At 43.6% G+C, this 21647-nt stretch overlaps 1 protein-coding gene across 3 annotated transcripts in view; it reads right to left on the reverse strand.

Annotated features, from left to right (window-relative positions):
• Nucleotides 1-20074, reverse strand: part of FNIP2 (folliculin interacting protein 2) — a 50035-nt gene extending 29961 nt beyond the window's left edge. Inside the window, exon 1 of one of the 3 annotated variants that reach the window (XM_040554963.1) lies at nt 19883-20074. In XM_040554963.1, coding sequence (XP_040410897.1) covers nt 19883-19974 — 92 coding nt within the window. In that variant the 5' untranslated portion in view covers nt 19975-20074. Of the gene's footprint in view, nt 1-5228; nt 5805-19882 lie in introns of those variants that run through there. The other 2 variants (XM_040554961.1, XM_040554962.1) reach the window with 2 other exon arrangements.
• Between the last annotated feature and the right edge of the window lie 1573 nt (nt 20075-21647).

Genomic DNA, 21647 nt, shown 5'->3' on the forward strand with positions numbered 1-21647 from the left:
AACAGCCACAAATAAATAACAAGGTAAATGTCATCAGCTCCTGCTAGTCAGCAAGGTAACCATGGGCAACACTCAGACTTGCAAAGTCAGTACAAGTCAAGCTGGCATAATTTCTTCTTTGTACTTCATCTTGAATTTCAGAGATCAATCCCCCTTTCTACATAGTTAGGAAGAAATACAAGGCTAATGAAGCATCTTTTTCCAAGGCTGAAGTACCTCAATCTGCAAGATTTTACTCTAGTTTTAAATACCTTTGGAAAGAATAAGCCTGATCCTTATCTCCACTTGAAGTGCTCTGATGCAAGTACACTCTATGTACATAACATGTAAGGGCCCAGCACCCAAAGCTGGCTCTGGGAACACTGCTAAAGGCTGTTTTGCCATCAACAGTGAGGAAACTCATTGATGCATTTGTAGCATGCTGCCTCAAAAACACCGCGAGTGCCAGACACTTCTTTTCAAGTTTCCCCTTTCAAAGGGAATCACAGCATTAAGGTAACCTGCGTGAGACCAGACCTGATACCATTGCTGATACTGCCCAAAGATCCTACACACCTCGCATCCACAAAGAGCTGTGAGAACACTGTTTTACAAGTCGGGTAGTAGTTTCTCAACCCACTGCCTATGCACCACTATTACAAAATTCAGTTATACAGACTGCAAGAAAGTCAGAGCCATCAATAGGCTTCATGCTGGTCTACCTCATGAACTGGACACTCTTTTCTGTACCATATACTCTAATATCTCTTCAGATACACAGTTGATTATTTACTTGTACACTTTTTGCAGCAGACAGCACCACAGTCATACCTGAAGTAACCATGCTGCTTTATTAAAACGGCCTGCAGATCAGCCTTCCAAAGGAAGGGTACATCGTTACATCCTTAATTTAAAGAGTTAAGCTTTTTTTTTTAAAAAGAAAAAACACCACACAAACCTCCAGGACTGGCTCAATAGAGTCAGGAGTTCAGACCACAGGACTGAAAGTCTAAACTGAAAAAGATTCATTCATTTCAGGCACAGATTTTGCCAACACCGCCCTGTACCCAACCACCAATGCTAAAAGCACACTTGATACTTGTCTTGCAAGAATTTAGGTTTCTTTATGAACAGGTGAGCTCCCATGCTCTGCACTAAAGCAAAATTCACATTTGTGCTGTGCCCACTTCAGACTAAGCGAGCAGGGTTCTTCTATAACAGATCCCGAAGCAGCAGCCAGTTCACCAGCCTGCTCAAGTGCCTTTTCCATGGGGCACAGGCCATGAAGCACTTATCTCTATAAGGATCTCTACAATCTTTCAGAACTTTAAACACATTCTACTACCAGACAGCAACCAGCATAAAACATATCAGAGCTTTATGGGACTAACAGAGCAATCTAGGGAAATAACTTCAGATAATGCTTCTTGCACTACTAACCAAATATCAGACATTTCAGTGAAGTCTTTGCTTCCAGGCTTTGCACTGCACAAACCAGAGATGCAGTCCTTGCAGCAGTCTTATACATTACAGAAACTCTCCATCCTACTAAAATGTCATTTGATAAGATCAGGCATACCCACAGGCAAGCTATACAGGCATACAACTGCATGGGCTCATTACCTCAACGTGGAAGCTAGCACCAGGCACAAGACTAGTCAGATGACCGGGATTATTCCCTCCCCTACACAGAAGTTGATGAGCAGACTGATTACAGTCCTTCCACCCTTTATAGCTTAAGCCAGCTTGTATAACATACAGCCCCTGAAACAGGGACAGCATTTTCAACCACTTCCTAAAAACAGCGTTGAAGAATACAGATGGCACACGGACTCATTGGTCAGCTCTGATTTCATGCATATAAAAGCCAAAACCCCAAGACCATTACTTATCTTTAAATTAGCTTCTTGCTTATTTAGCAATGCTGAAAGACATGCTGCTGTTTGTTTCTTCACATGACCTCTTATAAAGAGAGGTAAGATTCTTTTTATGCAAAATATCTGTTCATGGAAAACAAAGCACACCTCTGCATTGCAGAGTTAAACATCTAAAGGAGTGTTAAGCTATAAAACCCTGTCACTTTCGCATCAATTGTTTCTAAAAAAGACAGACCAAAATATCCAAAATAAGCACAGATATTTCAGCCTGCTTTTCCTATGGTAAAAAGGCTCCTACACTCACAGGCAATTTGTATACATGTATGCTCACCTTGACTAATTATTTACTAATTCATTAATCAACTCCAACCATCAAGCTTGACCAAAGGACATACATTTCTAAGCATTTCACAAAAATAAATAGTGAAGGAAAAAACGGACTTCCCCTCCCACTCCAAAGCTACAATATAAGCTAACATTAACTTCAAGGCCACAAAAATTCTCGTGATGCATTTGTGAAGGACAGGTAGAAGGCGGGGAAAGGTTCTGGAAGTGTTACATGAAAAACTGACACCAAGGCTTGCACATGATTAAGTTTTCCATTTTTCATTGACAAATGCAAGCTATAACAATAGCTGCATTAGTTCTTCTGATTTTAGACTAGAAAGCCTTCAACACGTTTACAAAAAGCCCCTTGCTCCCTGGCTGCAGCACACTATGAGTCAATTCTGTGTCCAGTCACTAATATTTAATTTTAAGCCAGTGAGAAGTGGCTTTTCAGCTTTTCACCACTACTTCCAACACTCCGACTTCATGTCTTAAAACTTATATTTATTTGGTAAAACCTAAACTTGCACACTTGTTCCCTTCTCTAAAATGGCTCACCTAGCCACGTGTTAAATACCAAAGAAAATTATGTGAAACTTCTGTAATAGGAGTAGTTTTACATATACATCTACTAAGGAAAGCATCACTTACCGTGAAGCAAGTTAATTCCCAGTGTACCCTTCACACTTTATACGAATCCTTAGCAAGAATAAACGTGATACAACCCACTACCTTTGGATAACTGCTGCTGCTTCTCTCACATTTAAAAAAGCCTCCAAAAAAAGTTTTTACTAAACACCAACTGAAACATCACCTGCCTCAGCCCTGTTTATATGCAAGTAGAACAAGAAAAAATTTATAAGAAATTTTCAATCCCTGCTAGAAAACTACTTTGTAAAACAAAGCTAAAAACTTGTGCACCAAGACAATTTGTGTTCTGTGCTGAAAGAATTGCTTACTGCTAAGTGACTCAAAGTAAATGTTACCAGTACAATGAACAAAATAGTGTTTTTTTTCTGAAGCCACCTGAGTGCCAAGGTACTGCAAAATGTTAAAAAGGAGTACTGGTAAAAGTATGCTCTAGAAAAGTAAGAAAGTGAGGAGACTGATGCCTAAGTGAAGTGGGTCACTTTGGCTTACAAACCATGTATCATGTTAGGTCCTGTATATTCTTAACAATTTGCTGAAATCAGTAAACAAATGTGAGCTTGTGCATGTGTTCCTATTTCAGATTGAACATGGCTATTTTGACTGAACAGTTTTCTTTATCACAGCAATAAAAGCCCCACACAGCCTTCCTCCCCTTTTTCTAACTGCGTGACCTTTCCTATTATTCACGTGTCAGCTCTGGTACTTGCTGGACCCTTCTGCAAACTGGCCAAGTTCTCCATAACAGCAGACATTTGTCACAGCAAAAGAAAGTGGCTCAGAAATGTAGCTAGAAAAAGGAAGAAGCAGAAGGCAGCAGGACCTCCACCTCTTGGTGGCAGCATGAGTTATGCTAACTCACTTCACCCACGGAGCTATACACCTTTACGTAAAGGGCACAAAGAAAACATTCCCTATCCATTTCAAGTAAGTATTGAGGCTAGTTAGAATGTTAATTGGGTTTTCTTGTTCCAAGCCAGTTTTCTGTCTGCTTAGTGAGCTGAACTGACTCCCTAAGGGAAGCCAGAAGGTTTGGAACAACCAGAGCCAGCACAAGGGGAAAAGGACAAGAGCATGTTGCCAGAAAGCAAAGGAAGAGGCAACGTGACTACCCCCTTCAGCATCAGCAGTCTGAACAGTTCAGCTTGTCTAAGCTCACCTTCGGAGGGGATCTTGCTATGTTCATACAACAAAAAACAGTTTTTCTGTACCTGGAACAGGTCTGTTAGATATATACAACAGTATTTATAACTTTTTTTTGTAAGAAAGACACAAAAGTCATAAATAGCTAAAAGATACTCTACCAGGGTTTCTCCTCAGATTCCAGATTAAGTCTAAATTTGCTTTATTTCTCCTCAGGTGGCATATAAATCACTGACCTTGAGCTTGTTCAGCATTTCTTCCATTACAGATATGCGACACCGAGGCAAGGAGATCTCTCTTACTTAGGGGAAAGCAGAATTGTTTGTTTCTGTAAAGGAGCCACAAAAGCTTGCCCCATTCTGCCTTGAATCAGTATTTTCAGTTAATACAGATCTCCTAACCCTTACATCTACAAAGAAAGCTTCTGGTTCACCTTTATAACAACCAGCATGCACACAATAACTGAAATGTGACCTATTTATTTATATTTGAAGACTACTTGAGCTGACCTTAGAACATTTTAGAAAGTGACTAATCACTGCTTCAGCACAACCACCACAGGCTAGAGAAATAAAGAGCCTGAAATCTATGCATCATTTAGCTGTGTTTTAAATAGGCAATACCGAGCACAGAATATTTATTCTGATATCCTTTATGATAATTTGGAAAAGACTACCCTGAACCATGTTTTCACACAGTTACATAGCAGCAGGCTCAAACACTGGAGACACACCAGCACACACCTGAAAAAGGCACAACAAAAGCAGCTGAAGAAACAACACTCACACTCCAGATTACTTTGATGTAATGCTTAACCTAGAGATCAGTTAGAAGGGAAGCAGAGTCGCCCCCTCCACTCCTCCCTCACTCCACAGCATTCCCTCCTGCCTGCTCTGCAAATTGGTACTACTTGACCCAATAATGCAGAAGGTGACAAAAAATTAAAAAGAGGGAAACTAATTAGAAAAAGAAGGTGAGGTTATTTTACCTTAACTGAAAAGAAAGTCAATTATCCTTCAGACCTCAGTTAGCATACACACAAACCTTACACATCAGAGTCAAGAATGTAGATTCGATTTCAAACAACAGGGAAGACTTTCTACAGTATCAGTCACCATCAGCAGCAAGAATGACCTCCTTACAGAGCTTTCCAAACAGGTTAGTTTTCAGGCACGTGGTTACAAATCTAGTATCAAACCAAAATGCTCATCCTCCATCAAAAACTGTATATATCAAAAAAAGCTACTTGCATACCTGTTTTGCAGCAGTCTAGTCACTCTGCTCACACAGCTGACACTTCGGTCTCTCCGAGATTTTCTAATCCTTTCATCCAATTTGGCACAAGGGAGATTACTTCCAAGTGGCACATCGCTGTTCTTTCTTGCCCTTTCTATTTGTCCCCCTGTGCCATTTGTAGCTTTTGGTGTGCCCCCACACATTTTCTTGTGCTACAGATCCTCTTGGAAAAAAAAAAAAGCCGAATACCCGCTGAAGTGACACAGCCTCAGGCAGATCTCCTTACTATATAGATCAACCATTAGCAATGGCAATTACTATCAGATTTCTTCCCTACACAGGAACAGCCTGCTGGATTTCTTGCTGGGGGAAAAAGAGGCAAAGAGATCTTCATATATTCTACACGCCATTAAAGCCGAATGGCAGCTGTAGCCAAAGTGCTGCTGCAGTTATCCCATACAGAGGAGCAGACATGACTTTCAAGTTTCAGAAGCCATCATAGACTTGCTCTGGCTGCTGTGAGAGTTTTTCTACCAAGCCTGGCGCAAAGCTGTAGCAGATACAACAGCTAATATTGACTTAAACTGTGTTTGTTTCCTGGTATGTGATTAGGTAGCTGGCAATTATGTAGTCACAAGACCCAACCATATGGCCTCTTAAAAAAAAAGCATAGTTGCTTTTGCAGTGACTCGCCCTTCGTTGCAAGGTTGTTCTAACACTGGCTACAACACCCTGTTAATGGCTCTCATGTGAGCAAGTGTCATCTGACAACTCCTAGCAACCTCATATGGCTTGGGAGCAAATAAGAATCTGTCATCATTGCCATATGGTTATCAGGGGGAAAAAACCCAACACCGAGAAACACCGGCTATTCTGCTCTGTAATGGTTTTACTTTTAAGGACAACTGGTATTTACGGTTGGCCGAGAATTTGAAAATATTATTTTGAAAAGCTTTTAAAAAGAAGCAAAAAAACAAGAAGTAGTAGTTTGTCACAGACATTACGTTGGTTTATGAGAGTTTACAGTCATGTGCCTATTAAAACAATTTAATGGCAGTACTGGTGGCAAATACCTAATAAAATACTTCTGACCAAGATAATCTAAGTTTTTAAACAGACCAAAGGAACCTCACGTTTTGTTCAGGCTCAGTAAGTCCGCAGGAGAACAAAGTCTTCTTTCCCATCCATGCTTAAAAACCCACACAACTTACCCATACACAGCTGCCAATATCTCACCTCTTACATAGATTTTTTTCTAATCAGTAGTTTTAGACACTTTATAAGATGACAGCCATAGAGATATTTCCCTTCCAGATTAAAAAGGGAAAATAACTTCACTAATGGCCACCCAGAAACACAGCAGCAGAGTCAGACAACAGAAAGATTTCAAAACCCAGTGCCACATGCTACCTGCTAAATAGCACAGCATCCTCCTCAGGAAAATTTTGTCATCTCTGTAAACCGCAACCTCTAAACCCTGGACAAAAGACAAGTGGACAACTAGAGCATGGTAACACAACAACCTGCTCAGCCACAGAAGAAAGCAGTAAAAACCAAAACTGTTTCAATCCCCAGAGTAGTAGCAAAAGCTAGATCACAATTGCTCCTCTTCCCAAATGAGGGAAACAGGCGAAAAGCTTTGGTCTGTTCTCAGGTTATTCAAACGATTTAGCAGAGGGTGACTCCTCCTCACCTCACTGAGGACTGCTTTCAGCAGCAGTGTTCCTATTCGTCTCTGAAGCATGAATGAGCCAAGCAATGGATGGCCAGTTTACTGCACTTACACTAGGACCAGCAGTTGACAGCATTCACTTGTCCTATGCTTTCCCCACACAGAAAGGAAAGAAAGTTCTGAAACATTCAGTTAAATCCCAGTTAAATATGGGATTCATGTCAGAAACTAAAACTAGGAACACCTGAAAGCCTACTGAATAGCTGGTGGGCTTCACAAAAATACTTCATCTGTAGAATACTATAAATCCTAAAACACTTGAGGAATTAGGATTGAAAATACACAAAACAGTTTCTGAAAAGTAAAAACAAAAATGGAAAATCATACATGGAAAACACCTTGAGTCCAAGGAGCAGATTAGTGTAGAAAATGGAAGAAAGTGTCCTGCCCTCCAGAAATAATCCTCTGGGAAGCAGAGTTAAATCATTCTTTTTCTAGGCTACGTGACAGCACATCACCTGCTCTGTTTGTAGGTCATTTCCTGCCCTTCATCTCGGCTCTTCAGACAATTGCATAAACGACTCCAACCTGAGTTAACACTTCAGCAAGAGAATTTGGGGGGGGGGGGAATATATATGATGGGAGTTACCTAATTAAGACTTTTTTTTGTGTAAGTTACAGCTATAACAAAATCTATACACTGTTTTCAAATCTAGTAGTATATTTGCAAAATCTCCAGTAAGGTTTTGTTTTCCAAATATCTTTTAGAAATAGTCTACAGAAACAGAGGAAAACAAAGTTTGAATCATACCTGCTGTTTCAGTGAGAATTTGTTTTAGTGAAACACACACTTAGCAAAACAGATACACAAAAAAAAAACCCACAACCCAGACATTCAGGATGAGTGCCAAAGCATATTTATAGGTAAAGTAGATTCTATTTTGGATTGCTTAACGACGAATTTCCCTCTTCTGGCCTGTTAAATAGATTCCACAGAAGATGTGGGTTCCCTTCCTCGCTCTCCCCCAAAAGAGCCCGACATTGCTCCTCCTCTTTTTACAGCCTTGGATTTGGAAGAGTTGTGCTGATGCCACGCCGCATTCTTTTTCCACAATCATTTGAAGTAGTCCTAATATGGTAAAGCACTACTTAACCTTAGATGAACCACCTTGTTCCAGCATGATACATAGTTAGTAGTTTCACACACGTTAGGCTGGATATATGGCAGGTTAGTCATGCAACAAGTGAAGGAACATGTCATTTGCAGTACTTCTCCCTCAGTTTGGGTTTTCCTGTCAAAAGAGTTGCGGTGGAGAAAAACGCTTCTCAATATTAGATCACTGTACAGAAATGTTACCTTTTTAAAAATAATTGCCTATGTTACTGGATGAAAAGGAACACAACATTGGGGGTCCTTGTTCACTGCAAACACAGCACTCCCCAGACTGCCTACTTTGTGAAGGACAACTCACTGAATTTCTGCAAGGTCACAACCGTTTTTCATCATCTTCATTGCTACAAGGCAGTATTGTCACATACACACAAAAAAGTGACCATGAAATGCACACACACCTGATAGAGGCCAACCAGCAGTTCTACACCAAGTTAAAGTCGCGATAAATTGCATGCCTCAGCTTTTCACAGCCACCAAGAACTGCTTATTAGAGCAGCGTGTCGGAACCCAGCCAGCTTCCCTAAGTTCGGACTCACTGTTCAGTGGCTGTTAGTCAGAAGTTTGGGAACTAGGTTTCGTACAACGTCTCAGTGATAATGTTTCAAAAGAAAAACAAACCCACAAACAAAAAAAACAGAAAACAATGTATTTGAGGTAGAACCACATACAGCACAGGACAGTGTTTCCAGCTGCTAGCCCCCAAAATGGAATTCCTTGCCAGCAATGTGAAAGGGCTCAAGCCCAGTAACTGCACGTATTTGTGTTTTACCATTAAGAAAAGTGTCTTTTTCCTTGAACTAGGACTTCAAACCTGGAGACAATTAAAACACACAAAAAGGTTAGCTCCTACATCCATAGCAGTCTTTTTCTCTATATAGAGATCCCCACTCAGTCCTAACCGGCTTTCCCTCCTCTCCCCTCCCACCACCCTCCGCAGCCCCCAGTAGTTTCCAGCAGCCAGGAGATCTCAGTTCATTAAAACCTAGTCAAATATTTTGCACAAGTTGTTTTACAGCAGCCATCTCGATCATTTCAAACAAGCCAGCCTTCCGTTCTTTATTTAACCTTCCTTAGGCTTTTTCTGTTTTCTCTTTTTAGAGAAAACTCCGTCGCTGGAGCCAAAGGGGCCGAGCCAAGCGGCAGCAGCCTGCCGGGAGCACGGGTAGTTGCAGTATCCCCGGGGAGCGCAGGGGAGGGAGCAGGCCCACCTCAGCTCACCTCAGCCCAGCCCAGCCCCTCTTGCACCGCGCGCCAGGCCGGGGCTGAGGCATCATTCCCGTGTCACTTGTTCCAGCAGCGCCATGTGACTGGGCCGGCGTCCAGGAACACAGCTACTAAATACAGACACTGCCAAGGCACGTCGGAGAACTGCCTCTGCCAGAAAGCGAGATGAATAGAAGGCTCTTATCCTACCAGCTCCTACCTATCTATACCTTCGCCCCCTCCTCTGGAGCAGGAGGGAGGAGAACTACACGCTGCACATGGGAGGAAGAGCTTTGAGCAGCAGTGCAGGGCACAATCTGGTATTTGCAGCACCACACCAGCTCCTGTTGCACTTCGGGGCTGTGTGAAAGCACTGACTGAGCTCAGCACTTAGTATCTCCTACGTAAACGAGCAGGCCAGCACAGACACCACCACCACACCTTACGGGCGGCATCCTGAGGCATGGGTTTGGTTGCCTGCTCTTTCCTGTTCCTTTGCCGTCTTCTGTAACACCCCCTCTTTTTTTTTCCTAAGTCTGTGTGCAGCTTTCAAGCCCTTGTTCAAAGGAGTAATTTTAGAATATGAAAATAAAACAACTAAGAAACAATATTGCTCATTAGACATAAATAAATACATGTTAATGCCAACTGATACAGAGACGAACAACACTTTTGTGCATTCCAAAATTTTACTAGTTAGCTGAACAGTACTTTTGATATAAAACACAAACACCTTCAACTCTAAGTAACTAAAAATGCTCACCTATTAAACCAAAACATTGCCTTTACAGATTTCTTCCACTTCTGCTAAAAAACCACTCCAATTACAGGAGTGCTCTGGTACACTTGAGAAGACACGGCATTCTCTCTCGGGCTTTACAGGGCTGTGGAAGGCACCTGTAATCCCCTCCTCGCCCTCGCTCGGAGCACGCCCTCCCACCTCACTAGAGAACGCTCTCGAGCAGAGCTGGGAGCAAGCACCACGGACGCTCGCCCTCCTGCCAAGGGAAATTGCTTCAGAAGGGCTTGGTTTCAACTAACCCCAAAGTGAATTTTCAGCCGTATGATCTCACCAAACAAAGTTTACCTGCTTCTAGGTGCATGCTCCCAAATTCAAGGTGCTGTTTAGAATATAGCTCAGTAACAAAGCTATATCATCAGATTTTTAAATTATTGACATCCAACTTTTTTTATTCAGCATATGGCTTTAAGATTTTGATTTTTCAGTTTTATTAACACTTGTAATGTATAAGACCAACAATAGCAGGTGTGGTGCTCCAGCAGTGCTGAGAGCAGAAGCGACCTGATTTTTTTGATCAGCTGTCAAAACATTGCCGAGCCTCTGTAAGTAGTTATGTTAAAATGTTGAAAGAGAAAGACGTTTTTTGAAAAAGAGAATGAAGAAATGACTGAAAAGTTAACCTGCAATAATGGGAAAGGAATGAATTCAAACAAAGTATGTTGAGTATTTATGAAAGTTGCCTGATTTACCCACCTGGCAGGAATGTGGGAAAGAACACACACCCCAGAAGCCATACTTGACCACCCAAAAGTTGCAATAGCATGAACAGCAAAGTCCATCGTCTCTGTGTAGATGAATGCCAGGAAATCCTGACTTAGATTGAATGAAGTGATAACACAGACGGATATAACGTCAACTCCGGCATTTTTCACTAGTTATAGCCAAAAATATGTTTTTTGTTCTTGTTGTTATGATAATTCATCTAATCCAACCGAAACACTTTCCTTAACCCTCTACTGCAGACAGTTGAAAGTAGCTTTGCAGCACTGAGTCTTGAAGGTTTACATGTATTTATTTTCAAATTTCACTGCAAAGCAAAGGAGATGCCACATCTTAGAACCCTGTTCAGGGTAGTTAAATCACTCATACCATAACACCTTCTCAATGAAATTGAGAGACAAAAACAACCAAACCACACTTCAGCCACGGCCTGGCAAGGCCAAACCTAGCCTTACTGCAAGGCACCTTGCAAGAGACTTACGTTTTGTTTACCACTGATTGCTTAGGACTTTGAATGTATAAATAGTCATTAAGTTATGAAATAGCCTCTTGCTTAAAGTACGCCAACCGCTCTAACTACTTGCGTAGGTTCCTGAACATTTTCTCAAAAAAAAAGTATCATATTAGATTTAAAAGTTTATTCAGTGAGATTTATAAATAATCTGAGTTGTTCATGCTCAGTAACATGCTAAAATATAGCTGGCAAGTGGTAGTCTTTGTCAGCCATGAAATATCTAGACCAAAATCAAGAAACACAAAAGAGCCAGGTGCAACCTTGCCATGCAATAGGAACACGCTTTACGCATTTGAAGCAAGATTTCATGATAGAAACAAACTAACTTCGGAGATACCAGCAAACTTATGTAGCAATTGTTTATTTAGACAGATTAAATACCTTTCTTCTTGTGAGCAGGTAAGAACTGGTCAAGCCCTTTCAGCAACCCTCAGTACAACACTGTATGAGCAAGTATTTTATAATGGACCTAACTTTCTCCTGAGACGAAACCGACCAGAGCAGACTCATGAGGAACCTTCTCAACAACTGCAGATTCAGGACAACTCAATTAAAACCAAACAAAACTCTTACTTTCTCTTCTAGTCAAAACAGTGCCCAGTGGTACACAGTAATGAAGTCTATACTCCAGCCAACTTTAAGCATTTCAGTAATGCGAATGAAAAGCCCTTGTTTCAATCAGATTTCTAGTTCACATGCCGAGAATACATTTCAATACAAATACGCAGTTACTTCTTTAAGCAGTAAGCAGGGTTTAATTCAGAAGCTCAAGTTATCTTTCATATTCCACCCCGGTGTTTTCGCTTAAAAACAAAGAAGTCAGGCAGCTGCAGTCTCAACTGTGTACACAGGTTCACCAAAGGTGACTGACAAAAAAAATTCCCCTTTTTCTCTCCACTGCATATCCAGCCCTGGACTCATTGTCAAGTCCAACTATACAGAGCCATTTTATAAAGTTATTGTGTGCCACCACAAAATGACGAACAGTACTGTAACCCAGTCCACAGCAGATGAGACTTAAATTCTCAAGTCTCTGAAATACTAAAGTCATCAGGTGTTATCAGGTGTCAGTCATCTCCCTGTAGGGCTTGGGATCACATCCGAAATGGTTCAGTGCTTAGTAAGCACAGCCAGATGTTGTAAGTGGTATCTTGATAATCAGAGTTAATTTTTCCAACTCTTCAGCTTGATGTGATTTAGAAACTCGTTTATTTAATGGTTGGTAAGGCAGAAGCTGGCACTCCTGAATCCATTTCAACTGGCTACCACGTGAGAGCAACCTTCCTCCAGGCTAACAGCCAAGATCCAGTAAGAGCTCAGATGCCTGTCACTACAGTTACCTGCCAAGCAAACTGAAGTGGTTACCCACTCCCAGCTCTTTATTACAGCCCTCTCAACACAGCTGAGGACCAGAACATGAGCCCTCCGTAACCATTGCTGCATGAAGCCTGATAGCTTCACACAACCTACTGCAAGAGATCGTTGTTGTATTAGTGACCTTTATACAGACAGGGCTGAGGAGGGCTTCAACACTCTGTCCTATCAACACTGCTGGGGAAGTGATAAATGCCCGGTGCATAATCAACTCGTGCATGGGAGAAGGTGCTAACATCACACATCACTGCAGCCACTCGCCAGGACCGGAGCCTTAACACACACGGACTAAACCTGCTGATGTACAGCTGGGCAAAGCTGTTTCTGCACCTAGCTTTCTTCTTCCTTGTGCCTGCACCAGAGGTTAACAAGCTTCCTCCTTGGGAGCTCAGCAGGTCATGCCCTGCTCATTTAACCCAATCACGTTAAACAAGCCATGACTTTGGAAATGAGAGGCCCGCTATCTTTCCTACAGTAGGACCCTTTTGAAAAAAGATCCCATTAGATGGAGCACAAGCCAGAGCAGAGCATTATGAATGAAGACTTTAGGTAATTTGGGGGGGAATGGTAAAGGAAATGCAAGGAAAGGTGAGAGATACAAGCACTCAACTTATCAGTGATGGTTGAATGAGTTCTTTGTTTCCGCGTGGACATGTGAAGACAGGCACAAAACCTATGTGACCATAAGCTAAACCATGAGTTGCAGATTTTGAAAAATCTGCATAACTGTCTTTTTACAGACTTTAATATAATGCTGTAATGTGAATGTTAAAGTCCTGTCTGATCTCAAAACGATCCACATTTAGTGAAAGAACCTACAGAGAAGTATGTCATTCTCTGTGGTTTCCTTCAAAAAGGTTATCTGGTGTACTCTGCTCAGATTTCCTGTACCCCTCGAGTTGTGTACTCACATACCCAGCCCCAAAAGTTGAGCAAGTTCAGGTGTCAGATAATATCGAGATTCAGAGTTCAGTGCAAAGACTGAGCACAGAAATCCAGAGCACCAAGTTCATTCAAGCCACTGTTTTATTTCATAAAATCCAGTAGATTTAATAAAAGCTAAGAGTTACTACGTAAGAAACTTCCTGAGTTCCTTACAAAATATACTATAGCAAATCATTTAGAACCCTAATTTAGAAGTGCTAATATCCAACTCAGCCCGTTAGCACCTCTATTAGAGAAGCAAATAAATATTGACAGGTTGTTTACTTAATACAGCTGATTTCATTAGCACATGTGAAACTCCACTGAGCACCTTGGAGGAGACAAGCTGAACTGTATTACACTTAGGTGAGAACACAGTGCAGAGAAAGCTCCGTACTGATTCAGTAATTACACCACACACAGCTCAAGTTTCACTTCAGCAGAACCTATAGAAAGAAAACCATGAGTCAGTTTTAGCAACAGTAAATGGGATTTAAAACCCTCGTGCCCATCAATCAGTGCAATTCTAAGAATCTCACCACTATCCAGGAAGCGTGATGACCAATAAAGCAGAAATATTTCGGCTGTGGTCATGTAAAAACACCGGTACTTGCCCTAATCGCAGCTGGAAAGGCACAGGCACTACAACCGAAACCCCTAAGCCAGCCCTCTCAGTGCCTCGGAGGAACGCTCTGCCTCACAGCCTGTGCTGCGGCTTGTCTTGCGACCTCGATCGTGGATGTAAAACATGGCACTGCTGCACATGCTGCAGCTGCCAACACATGCACACGCGGCACATGGAGGGAGGGGAGAAAGGCAGAGAGAACTGTTAAGGCCAGGAGAAAGTCGAACAAAGAACCCGAGCCTGAAGACTAAGACAGACGACTCGGAGGCAGAGCACACGCACGGAGGTGACTCATGACAGGCAAATGAATAACCACCTCCACGCTGGTTAGCCAGATCAGCGCTGATCAGACGCTTTATCACACAAGCGCGTGGAAAGGCATCCGCAGCCACATGTGCTCCCTCCACACACAAAATGCCCACTGGAAAGCCCTCCTCTTCTCACTTACTCTCTCTAAGAAGCCTGTCAGCCGCCATCCTACAGAACTGCATTCCTCCTCATGTTTTGCCTAACAAGTGAACCCACAGACACCCCCCGCTTGCAATTACTGGCAATTAGGCTAGCATCCCAACACGCTTCTCATGGAGCTTTGTCCAAGCGGCATGCAAGACAGCACACCACTCTCCTAAGCAAGGTGTTTACTAGAACCAAGTGATGGCCACACACACAACACGTGGCTCTAAAACTGAGTCTTTTCTTCAGAAGACACCCCTGAACACCACTGAAGCACAAAGCAGATTATAGATAAAAGCAGGGGATTGCCAGCAGCAGGACTACCTGGAGGAACAGGTAAGTCACTGAGGTCTGTAGCACACAGCCAGTACTGGTCCAAGAAGTTCTGAGCAGCTTCAGTGCTACTGAAACGCCAGAGCAAGTAGTAAATGGCTTTTTGTGAAAAAAGTTACTGTTTTCTGGCCCAGCTGGGATGACATGACAACTAATGACTACTACATTTCTGTCAAATGCCTGCCATCTTCCATCCCTCTCAGGTTTTAATAAGGTTATTCTGTTACCTCAGCTGAGCTTACCTCAGAGCCTAGTGAAGCCTGTCTGCACCACCCTTTTTTTTTCCCCTCTATAAATTCAGCTTTTATGAATGAACATTTAATTTTTTCAGCCCAGAGCAGCTGTTTTCTCACTCGCATCAATCCATTTACACCAACAAGTATTTTCCTACAGCATTAGCACCAGTGCTTTAGGTTGTAGTGTATTCTGCTTTGAGTTGTGCTACTAAGGGCAGAAGCTCAGAAGGCCTCCTGTTGGTACAATGCCCTCTTCATTCCCTGCTGAGCACAGCACCTGGCAGAGTACTCACCTACCCATTCTTAGACATGCGAACAGCAAAAGTACCCTAAGAATAAAGCCTCAAGCACCCGTTATCCAGTTGCAGCTCAATTTAAGAGTCAAGCGTGTAGGAAACGCACTATTAGCTGGCTATGGCACTCAGCTGAGCTACCTGTAAATCAGAAATAACATAACTCACTGACAAAACCAATTTGTCTGGTCAAACAAGAACGCATCTTTTCATGGAAGTAAATGAAATAACCAAGGTACATCCACCCCTCTCAACGTCAGCAGTTTATACATTTCCATTTCAGCCACACTGTGTTTTTCCCCACCACCACCAAAAAAAACACCAGACAGAGGATGTCTTCTTGCAATATTAACAGAGAGCAAGAGCCAGAGGAAACCAAGAGCCTGTTCACTCACAGAAGCACGTAGGGGGAAGGGCAATCCAAGCAACTTAAGAGGGAGAACGGCCTTGGTTCCTGCAAAGCTCAGAAGCCAGAGGACTTGGGTTTTGTTTGTTTTCCTTCAAAACAGCCCCGGGCTGGAAGTGTGGTTTCCATGTCAAAAGACCATACTTTCAATCACTTCCTCCCTAAGCTGCCTCTTGAGCGAGACTGAGACTGCCGTAATAAATCTCTCTCTGCAGAACTTGCTCTTTAGCTCCCATTACTGAGGAAGGCGGAGGAGGCCAGAACAGAGGCATAAAGCTGCACCTTAAGGCGCACCTTCAGCTGTCAGCGAAGAGACAGGAGGCCGAGACTTACTGTTTAACCCTTGCTGTCCCCATGCTCACAGCTGGCCCTGGGCTGCATCTCCCTTCCCACAGCATATGATACCCATCCTCCAACCCCACCAATGCTTTTTAAAAGCATTTACCACCAGATTTTTGTGTTGTTTCCATTTTCAGAGATGTACCTGGGTGCTCAATATCTTTATAGCTTCATGGATGCCTACAAAGCTGGAATAAGCTCAAGAGAAACCCAATTAGGCTCCAAGAATTTACCAGGGAGTGTTTCATTTTAACAAAGATATAACAAACTGACATGCAAGCATACGCAAAGCTCAGAACTGCTTTCTTTCCTTTTTCAGAAGGTGGAGTATTGCCAAGGCTGGTAATAAACGCTGTGAAATAATGCCTAGCAAATAGGCTCTCACCAAGCATTTCAGTGCTATGACCAAAGGAATTACTAGCATCAACTGCCAGACGGATGATCTCATATACCAACACTAACAAACTGCTACCAGATAGACATCCTGCAGTACAGCATGACATCCGCTCCATTACAGGCACCAGAAGGAGCAGCTGATACTTAAAGCTGAAGCAGCAGCCTGTTTGCAAGTTTCAAGCCCAGCTGAAATAACACTTCTTTTTTATAGATCACATGTAAGATGAAATTATTCCTTATTTTACAGCATTTCTTCGCTAAACATACCAATAGCAAAAAAAATCTCATCAGAGGCTGCAATGCAGGTTACACATTCACCAGCCAGAGCAGTCTTCCAAAAACCACAAGGTATTTCTTTCCATCCTTACATCCCTGGGTACAGGTGCTCCGCAATTAAAAGACAACAACAAATCCCCCACACTAACAAAGAATGAAACTTGCATGAAACCTTCACCCTCTACTTAAGGATGACTTCAATCTTCCACATCAAGTACAGCAAAACTCTGATGTGAAATCTCATTCCACAATCAGGCAAGAACAACTACAGTCAAATTGCTGCAAACTTAAGCACGGGCTATCTGCAATAGTTAATTTCCTTAAAGTCAGCCCCCAGTACCTTACTCAAATATATGCCTAACCCTTGAGACAAACCGCGTGCTTATTAAATTTCAAATTCTAGGGGAGGAAGATGCTTTGTTTTTGCAGTAATAGCTGCCATCCTGCCAAGCACATGACCCTGGTAGCACTCCAAAATTTGTACAAACTACTCTAAATCAATCTTGCAAGGGAAGCAACATTTGATAAGCAAATAAGAAATATTTTAAGAGAATTCAGCCACACCAATGCCCATTTCTCACACAAAGTAATTAGGGTTTCTTCAGAGTGTTGGAGGCTAAACTCAAACTTCTCTGTTAGAAGGCACAGATATATTTTATATGTATATTTGCATATGTATGTATATATATGCACATGCAGATATTTTTAGTTAGGGGAAGCAAAAAGCAGTAGTAATAAAAACCAGAAGCTGAAGATGTGTGCACAAAACTGCTTAGCACAAATGTAATATGTCACAAGCACCCATCTGCTTCCCAGCCGGTTTCTAATCTCTCATTTTAAAAAGAAATAAGACATTCCGCAGCTCTTAATACTGCCCTTTCACCACCTTGTACTCCCATCATTTTGAAGGGAGGCGCAGGCCAGCAGAAAGTCCTACTGCCCTAATGGCACTAGATTAAAACCTACACCTCGTGTTTACTTTCTTCTCACCCAGCAGGTAAGGGCTGTGCTGCCATTAGCATGCCGTGCAGCCCAACAGGACCGGATCCACAGAGTGAAATGAAATAATTGGCACTAAGGACCTGACACCCACACGATGCATGTTGTGGGGTTTTATGTTTGACCACCTGTAGCCTGGTCCCAGGGACTGAATGCCCTGTGGTCAGAGCACACTTTCTAATTTCATTCAATCCACCAGGAATCCAGTTTGCACACCGAAGCCACTTGGCTACGCGAACCAAAGTGCACTAAGTGGAGACAATTGAGAGGTTTTCTTTAAAGGAATGCTCCTGATCCAAATTAAAATGTTAATGCTCTTGTAGCCAAGAAACCATTTCTTGTGGCTTGACATTCAGCTCAGCACCGTGTCTCTTCTCCCCTGTGCCAGCTCATCCTGGTAAGCAGCATGGAACTTGCAGCTTGCTTTTCTCTTCAGAGCCAAAGAGAGGAACCAGCTCTGATGTGTGGTCAAGTTCTATCCAGTTAAAGGGGAGAGGGGCAACAGAACAAGCACAAACAGTGCTCATTACAGGCAAGCCTTGAGTCTGGTCCATGGTCCTTTACCACAGAGCTTCTCCTGGTGTTCCTGGGAATGTTATAAAAGGCAAAGCTTCCTAATGACGCATTTGAAAGAAAAGTTGTCAGACCAAACAAGCCTGGGGAGACATTTTCTACTAGAGACTCTTCCAGTGATAGGGCTACTGCTTTGGGTGAGGAGGGTACATAAAGACGCTCAGGCTTTGAAGTGTTTTGCAACAATTTGATATCCGGGGATACAGACCACTGTTAGCTCTCTTAAACAGTCAGATTGGACTATGTGCATACTGAATTAGAAGGGACCTCGCTAACCAAAACACAAAGAGGGAGTAAAAACCGCTGAAATCCTTGAAAACATAGGCGTGCCATTAGAGCAGAAAGCAGTTGTGCCACTCTAACTGTGACCAGCTACCTACACTTAATACCTAACTTCCCAAAGGATTTGGGCATTTTACTTGTGTCCAATCCTGTATGTCCATTCAGACAGATGTTCTTTCTGCTCAACAGAAAGTCTACTGAAAATGTTGCAGTACGGCTTATAAGACCCTGTGAATATGCTCCTGCAGGGCAACAAAGAGATCACTGGAATAAAGAAAGAGTATTGCAGCACATTTAGAAGCTATAAGGAAGAAATTTAATGCAATATTAACATGTAAGAAAACCCAAAATGCAAAACCCTTCAAATACATTTATTAACAGTTAATATGCCAAAAACTAATCAGAAAGGACAGGATGAGAGGAATAGGGAGTTAAAAGAATGATGGGTACCTGGAGTGATGTTTTAATTACGCCAGTTTTTGTTTAAAGAACTGTATCATTTAAACATTGCTGAAACTGATGATGGAGTGTAGAATACCTAACCCAAGGAAGAGAAAAACGAATATAGGGCCTAACCTCACAAAATGCTCCAGACTGAGCAAGGATTGGTTGCAATGGGGGACACGCTGTGCAGGGAACCTGCCTCCATGGAGATCCCTGATGGATCCAAGACCTTTACAACTGCAATTAGCAGCCTCGGACCCTGACAGAAAGCACTTGCTAAGATTTTAAGCACAAAGCAAAATAACAGTTGCTGAGAGACCACCACTCGGGTTAGATGCAGAAAACACGTTTTCTTCTAAATTAAAAGGGAGAGATAATTACGCGGTGAGTGCCACAGCAGGTAAGCGGCAGGCACAGAGTCCACACGCCGCAGCCGCCCCAAACCCTCCGGCCCCGTTCCCTGACGGGACCCCGAGCCCCGCCACCTCCCCAGGACCGGGCTGCCAGCCCTCGGTGCCACTTCCCCCCCCACCCCGCACGCAGCCCCCCAGAACCCCCGTCAGGCTGGGAGCTCCCCGGGGGCTGCGTGCGAAGCCCCCGCCTAAGATGGCGGCTCCTCCCCGCCGCCCCTCACCTGAAGGCGGGCCCCTCCCGCCCGCCGGGGGCCGCCGCGCCGCCGCCGCCGCCCCGCTTGTGGAAGAGCTTCTGGAGCAGGGTGGGGGCCATGCTGCCGCCGCCGCGCCTCACTTGGCGGCGGGCGGCGGGCGCCGCCGCATCTCCCCGCCGCGCAGGAGCCGCCCGCAGGAGGCGAGGCGAGGCAGGGGCCGCCGCCTTGCCCGCCCCGCTGCCGGCAGCCGCCCGTCACCTGACCGCCGCCCTGCCCGCCCCGCCCGCCGAGCGGAACGGCCTCGGCGCGAGGAGCCGCGCGACGGGGACGCGGACGCGGACGCGCCGCGCCCCTCGGGCGGTTCGTACTGGCTGCGCCGCGCCGCCGGGCCCGCCCCCAGCACGTGGGGAGGGCGCCGGGAGCCAGCCTTAAAGAGGCACGCGCGCGGCCTGCTCCCGCCAACGCGGCCCCGTCACGCACCACACGCCGAAGCGTGCGGAGGGGCGCGAGGAGGCACCCCAGTCCCGCACGTTTTTGTGTAAAAATGTGTTGTTTTATGTAAAGCGTGCGTGTGTTGTTCATAATAAATATAAAAGGAATTTAAAATATAAGTATTAAAACGATTTTAAAATATAAATGTGGACGGTTATAAAATATAAATAATAAATGCAAAACTATTCTCAATAAAATATAAATATTAATTTAAATGTTCATACAGCTATGTTTAAATATGTTTCTATATATCATACACATTTCAGAATGCATGTATGAACGTGTTAGTACATGCTTGCGTGCGCATACTTGCAGAAACGCACCAATACGTACCAGCTGTGAAGGGGCATTAAAAATGTGCAGCGAATATTAAAACGCACCACCTTCTAATAAACTGAGAGGGATTTAAGAAAATAGCTGGTAAAAAAGAGGTAGATGCCACTTTTATGGATGTATGCTCCTCTTCCCTTTAATTCCTTACTCCTCTAAATATATAAATATATAAAAATAAATATATATATTTATAATATACAAATAAAATACATATGTATAATATAAATACAAATATATAAATAATATATAAATATTTTATATTTCCTATACCCGTGGCAATATGCGTGTGCATGCCTTTTTGTAACGATGACCCCGGCATGAATGCGGGCCCTCAGCACCACGCCCCAGCCCGAGCTGGCAGCAGGGCCGGCCGGGCAGTGGCAAATAAAGCGGGGTCACGCCAGCAGCCCGCTGCTATTCGGGAAACTAGGAGGCAAGCCGTGGAGAATGGCGAGATGCAGGGCAGGAGCATCACAACTGCTGACGGCAAACCCAACATCCATTAGCAGCAGCAGAAGTGAACGCCGTGCTGGTGCTTTGGAGACAGCTTTTCAGCAGCTGGAGATGCTGATTTCTCTTTCAAATGAAAACCAAGAGATGACTGCCTACCGGCCCCATTGGCTCCTCCTTCTGTAGCACAGGATCTAACCTTGTAAACGCTCGGGGGCCCTCAGTTGAAGGTCTGTTCTCAGAAAGGATCATCTTCTTGAGGCTCTCGACCACTTCACCTGTGACACCGAATACCCGATATAAACTGTTCAGCTCAGATGTTCTCACTGCTCTTGATCATCCATTTCCACCATCAGCACCAGATCCTGATGCAGATGACAGCTGAGGGCTGGAAAAATGAGGGCACAGCACTGACAGCACCTTGAAAGGGAAGTGAGCATTGGGGTGCACCTGGACATGACGAAAGACACCCTGGTTGACTGAGTAAGCACAGTAAATGAGAAAGTAGGCATCCAGC

This window comes from Cygnus olor, chromosome 4 (assembly GCF_009769625.2).
Source record: "Cygnus olor isolate bCygOlo1 chromosome 4, bCygOlo1.pri.v2, whole genome shotgun sequence".
NCBI classification, from domain to species: domain Eukaryota; kingdom Metazoa; phylum Chordata; class Aves; order Anseriformes; family Anatidae; genus Cygnus; species Cygnus olor.